At 43.8% G+C, this 6,012-nt stretch overlaps 1 protein-coding gene across 1 annotated transcript in view; it reads right to left on the bottom strand.

Moving 5' to 3' along the window:
• Window positions 1-254: 254 nt before the first annotated feature.
• Cldn11 (claudin 11) overlaps window positions 255-6,012 on the bottom strand; it is a 14,069-nt gene continuing 8,311 nt past the window's right edge. The window contains exon 3 of the mRNA XM_021158295.1: window positions 255-1,493. Coding sequence (XP_021013954.1) covers window positions 1,261-1,493 — 233 coding nt within the window. The 3' untranslated portion in view covers window positions 255-1,260. The remainder of the gene's footprint in view (window positions 1,494-6,012) is intronic.

Raw genomic sequence — 6,012 nt, 5'->3', positions numbered from 1 at the left:
GTGTGTGTGTGTGTGTGTGTGTGTGTGTGTGCAGTAAGAGAGAGGATGCGAGCACTGGGATTACCAACTTCGGAGCTGGTGAGACTTGAACTCAGATCTGAGTGCTTAAGCACTAAGCACTTTCCCCACTGAGCCAGCTCATCAGCCCCTTATGGTTTGTTCTTTGCTCAATGATCAGAAATTAATTTGTTGAGTTCTTTTTTTAAAAAAAAATCGGACAAATACTCTGAATTCACAGAAGACTAAAGAGCAGCTTTGGAGACAGTTTGTTATTTTATTGCACAGATTTTACCTGAACAAATGGACGGAGCTTGCAGTGTCCAGAGTCTTAGACACTGACAGACCATTGGTGTTTACACCCATGAAGCCAAATTTAACAGTACAACTTATGTTAAACAATACTGCTTCATGGTCTCTAACATAACGGAGACAGAAATAGAAGGGGAGAAAAGATTTTTAAATGTGTTAATTTGAAGCATACACAACCATAGGATTAAAAACTATAGCATACAAACCTGGAAACCGTGGGCAGTCAGTTAAAGTTATAATCTTCGCACTATTATTTATTGCATATTAACGTCTACTTGGTTCATTTCCTTCATATTGGTGAATTGAGAATTTCAGGAAACCGTGGTTATAAAAATGATCAATCTTGAAAAAGTACGTACAGAAAAATGTAAAATCGCAAACTAAAAAAAAAAGACACCCAACCCCTCAACTTATAAAAGGGAAGCTTCCCCATGGAGGGAAAGCTCCGAGTTCCCCTCCCACCCGTGTTCCCAATCTATCCGTTTCTATCTCTTATATATAAGTGACCTTGAAACTAAGCCGAAAGGGAGAAGAGCGCTGTCTCTATGAGGCTTCCATTGTCGTTGGTAACCCTTTGAAAAGCATCTTTTATTTCTCTCCCAATCCACACCCAAGTCAGCAATGTTCCCAAGACATTTGAATTTAAGAGAGAAACAAAATATTTTTTTAATCAACAACAATGGAATGCCCGAGGAAAGAGCAAACAGCCACAGCCCGCAACTCCAGGAGAAAACTATGTGGGCATTAACTGAGCTAGAGCTTTCTTTTAAGGCAGCCAAGAAGTGGTGGGTGGGTGGAGTGTTACGACTGCAAAATGCCAGGGCAGGATACTTTCTAGAACTTTGGCTTTAGCGCCTGGCAGGGAAGTGGGTTTCTCCCCCACTGTGGCGAGCAAACCCAGGGCCCAGGCCCAGCATTTACAGCACCTCGGCGGGCAGTGGAGCAGCCCTCTTAGACATGGGCACTCTTGGCATGCGTTGGCGAGCTGGAACCAGAAGAGTAATAGAAACGGTTTTCTCCAAATGACTGTGCATCCCCGGAGCAGCAGACGATGACACAGCCACCCACCAGGCACATCACAGCACCGATCCAGCCCGCATACAGCGAGTAGCCAAAGCTCACGATGGTGATCTCGCGGTGGGCACATACAGGAAACCAGATGGTGGCGACAATGGCGCAGAGAGCTGGGGAGACAGGGAGAGAGGGTGACTGGACACACTTATCACACACCAAGTGCACAGGGCAGGCGGGTCTACTCATGACACATTCCTTCCAATCAGAAACGCGAAAACAGAGCACAGCTCCTTTGGCAACCTGTGCTCTAAGAATGCACTGAGTTACAGCCTTGTGTCCAGTAGCTGCTCCTTGTTTTGTCCACAGATCCCAGAAACAAACACCCTTGTAAAGACTTAATATGATCGTTTATGCCCAAACCCATCTATTTGTTTTCACTTATACATCGTGTTACTTTTTGTTCCTGTTCCATTTGTGTGTGTTTTGTTGCTGTTGTTTTGCGGTTTTTCAGGTCAAGACATCATATAGCTCAGGCTAGCTATGCTGTGTAGCCAAGGATAACCTTAACCTTCATTCCCTGAGTTCTGGGATTTCAGGCATGAGCTGGCACAACCAGTTTATGAGGTACTAGGGATGGACCCCCGTGGCTTGCTAGGCGCAGTCTAGTAACTGACCCTTATCCCCAGATCTCTACAGTTACAATTCTATTATTATACTTACCAAATCATTAGATGTTATGCATATTAGATTTACACATCTATTCCCAACCCCACACTCAGTTCTCTGAAGGCAGAGGCTATGGCTTATTTATGTCTAGAAACTCAATGTTCAGCTCAGCACCATCCCTGGCTAAATGACTGAATGATCAATCAAGCTCTTCAAAACTAAGAAACAAGACAGCTTCCCGCTCAGCTTTCTACCCCTCATTCTTGAGGGACTCCATCCACATTACAAAGGCCTGGACCAGCTACTCCTTGTCTTGCTAGAGCAAGCCTCACTAGGTGATGAGAGAACTGGGCAAGGGTCTGAGTTTGTGTGGTGCCGTTCATAATCACACAACACCAACACACAAATGAATAGTCCTTGAGGTAAAAATAATTCATCTATTCATGGTTTTTAAGTTTTGACTATGTGAGTATGTGTATCAAAGAGCACACACGCCACAGAGTATGTGTGGAGGTCAGAGGACACTCTCGGGAGTTCACCACGTGACTTCCAAGGATTGAACTCAAATCATCTGTCTTAGAGACTGAGTTCTTTACTTCCTCAGCTTTCTCTCTAGTCCAGATTTCTTTTTTCAAGGAAAAAAAAAACTTAAACTGGCTCTAAGTAGGATAGCAACAAGCTGCACAGGGCCATTCCCCTATGCCATGGGGCTCCTGAGATCGACAATCTGAACTTTTTAATTTTAATTATTTCCATTCAAATGGCCGAATGTGTCTAATGACTGTGTCATAGGATGACATAGCTCAAAGCAACCCCACGGTTCCCTTTAGTGTCCTCTGACTTCTCCCAGACACAGCAGGACGAGAGTTTAGTAAAAACTTTTAACTTGAGATGGTTAGAATTGCTAGACCGGAGACTAATCAGTACAACAGGATTTCCAGCCAGTATGCTAAAAGCCACGGACAAATTCAAGACAGAACACCACCCTGTCAGCCCAGCAATTGCCACCTGGGGTGCCCTTGTCACTTCCAATGCATCAAGCTTTTGAACTTACAGTATCTGCCCAGGAAGAAGAAGTGCAATCTTCCTTTAACGTCAACTGTAAACTAAGGGTCAAGTCTTGCCCATGTTGAAAGACTTGAAAGGTCTCATCCAATTGCTGTGTAGCCTTCAACAGTTTTTATTAACAACGGACTGAGTAAGCACACCCCCCACCCCAGTGAGCACCGTGTAGATACAGAATAAAAAGAGGGCATTCCAACCCCAAGCAGAGGACAGGGGCAAGAGATCGGGATTGGGGGTGGGGGGGAGGTGTTCTAAATTGGCCAAATTGATTTTCTTTTTCGTTTTGTTTTGAAACAAGGCCTTGTGTGTCCCAGGCTGGCCTGAAACTTATCTCATGAAGAGAAAAGCTTTTCCTCTCTGGGGGCAGTTTACCGAGATTCTTTTCTAGAGTGTTTCAGCACAAGAAAATTGCCATGGGTTTCCCATGACAAGAAGCAACACAGCAGAGACTCCTAGCCCCCAAACGTAGGCATTCACTCTGCTGTGGGCAAACCCAGCAATCAGCAAGAGCTTTTCAATGCCCAGGCACACTGAGAGGAACAGGGTAAGGACTGAGACAGTGGAATAGGGAGAGAAAGTCCTGTCCCCTGACAGTTGATTTGGGCCAATGCAACCAGTCCATCCCACAAAAAGCTAACTGATTTCAAAACACTTCATGGTTCAAATTAAGTGTTACTCTTTGGAACTAGTCGTATTGACACATAGAATACACATGCATACTCATGAGTATGAGCACACACCCACGCAAGCACTTAAAACATCCCTCACCCTTGTGAAAACTAAGAACAGTCAGGTTAGGTTTAGATTTTATACAGCAAGACCAAAAATGGTCTCCGGTCCCCTTGGCTTTCCTTTATTTCCTAAGCATACAAAAAATAGCTAGGAAGCATCAGGCTCCGTGTTCTAAGAGCTCCAAGGGCTCCACTGATTCTGCATCTGTTAGCAATGCTGTTGGGGTTACTCTATACATATTGTTATAGTATACAAATTACTAGGAGAGGGAGAAATGCCTGTATAACTATAAAATGACTGCATAGGATTGGATGCATAAGTGGGTGGGCAAATAAAAGATGGACGGATGGATGGATGGATGAATGGATGGGTGGGTGGATAGATGGATGGATGGATGGATTGATGGATGGATGGATGGATGGATGGATGGATGGATGGATGGATGGATGGGACAGACAGATGAATAAGAGGTAGTCTCATTTTTGGTTCTACTTTCCTCCTCCCTACACCCCAATCATAAATTTTAATGTGACTGTAACAGACTGAGAGTCACACACTCACAGTTTACCTAATTAAAATCTCTCCTTTCTCATAATCCATGCAAAACATGGAGAAGGGGCACCATGAGCTCTTTCCTTCCTGGCAGTGAGTGAACTCCGAATGGAATTCCTGTGGTACTCAAAGTTAAACCACATCAAAACATCTGAGAAACGATAGGCCACCACAGAATATGAAAGGAACTAGAGGCCAATGCACCGTGACATCTGACTGAACTCAGGAGGAAAAATGTTTAGACACAAAGGAAGATATGCTCCATTTCGGCAGTGGTTTTGGGGGGTGGCAGGTGCTGACTGACTGTGAGGTTAGAAAATTCAGGTCAAATCACTGAAAAATGTGGACCAGTGACCATTGAAAAACTGCAATCACTGTTGGCTTTCTCAAGGACTTCTTGCAGATTTGTTTCTATTTGTGTACCTACCTACATTCCCCCAAACCCTATCCCAAAAAAGCCATTCCAAATGGTCCTGAGGGGGGGAATAAAAGGTTTTTATAAGAAGTTACAGTTACCTATAAGTTAAAGAAAAAAAGATGAGCAACCGAATATTCTGCCTTCTTTATTTTATATCAGAATTTATTTTTAAATTAAGTCTCTAAAACAAGACATTAATTTTTTGCTCTGAGACTTTTTACTCCTTCAGTAGATGCCATCCCTACCTGCATAGGAAGGAGCAGAACTCTGTAGTCTGTTTAGGGAATGAGACAGGGGACTAGAGGAGGGGGAGGAAGAAAGAGAGAAGACACACACACACAAACACACACACACAAATAAAACCCCTTCCTCGTTAAAGATTTAAAAAGTTTGCCTCTAGTGTGGACAATTTTCAAATAATGCAATACAGCGTATTACTTAGTTGTCAGGACATTTCTTTGCCAAAAGTTAGTGATCTATTGTAACTATATGCAGAAATGAGGTAAATGAGATCCACACAACCCCTTAACTATAGACACTTATTAGGTATCAACTAAAAAAATTAGCAAAAGAAAAATAATGTGGGCTGAGGAGTTTCGTGTTCAGTGGGTAAGAGCATGCATTGCACAAGCATGAGGACCTCAGTTCAAATCCCCAACACCCACACAAAAGTCCGAGCAGAGCCACTGTGCCTGTAACCCTAGAACTGTAGGGAGAAGAAGATCAGTGGAGTCTTTTGGCTACCAACTGCCGACCTAGACCTAGACCTAGCTCCAGGTTGAGTGAAATCTGTCTCAGGGGAATAAGGCAAAAAGAGCAAGACACCTGAGGTCCTCCTCCTCCTCCTTGTACTCTGTCAGGCTCACAACACAGCGTGCACACACACACACACACACACACACACACACACAGGCATGCACTCACACACAAAGAATAAAAGACATGGTGAAGCTAAATAAAATGAATGCACGTGTGTCTGATTTTTTTAGGTAACAAATGAGAGGAAAACAGAAGGAAAAAGCCAACAGATGAAGGAAATCTTCATACACTGGTGTCTCTTCTTTCCTGATGTGTGCTTGTGTTTTCAAGCTGCATCCTACGCTAGGCACCAAAGTGACTTTTTAAAGCACCGTTAAATTACTTGAGTTTTTTGAGCCAGGCGTGGTGGCGCACGCCTTTAATCCCAGCACTCGGGAGGCAGAGGCAGGCGGATTTCTGAGTTTGAAGCCAGCCTGAGTTCCAGGACAGCCAAGGCT

Source organism: Mus caroli, chromosome 3 (assembly GCF_900094665.2).
Source record: "Mus caroli chromosome 3, CAROLI_EIJ_v1.1, whole genome shotgun sequence".
Classification (NCBI taxonomy): Eukaryota; Metazoa; Chordata; class Mammalia; order Rodentia; family Muridae; genus Mus; species Mus caroli.
The sequence above is the reverse complement of the archived record's forward strand: the minus strand, read 5'-3'. Positions and strand labels throughout refer to the sequence as shown.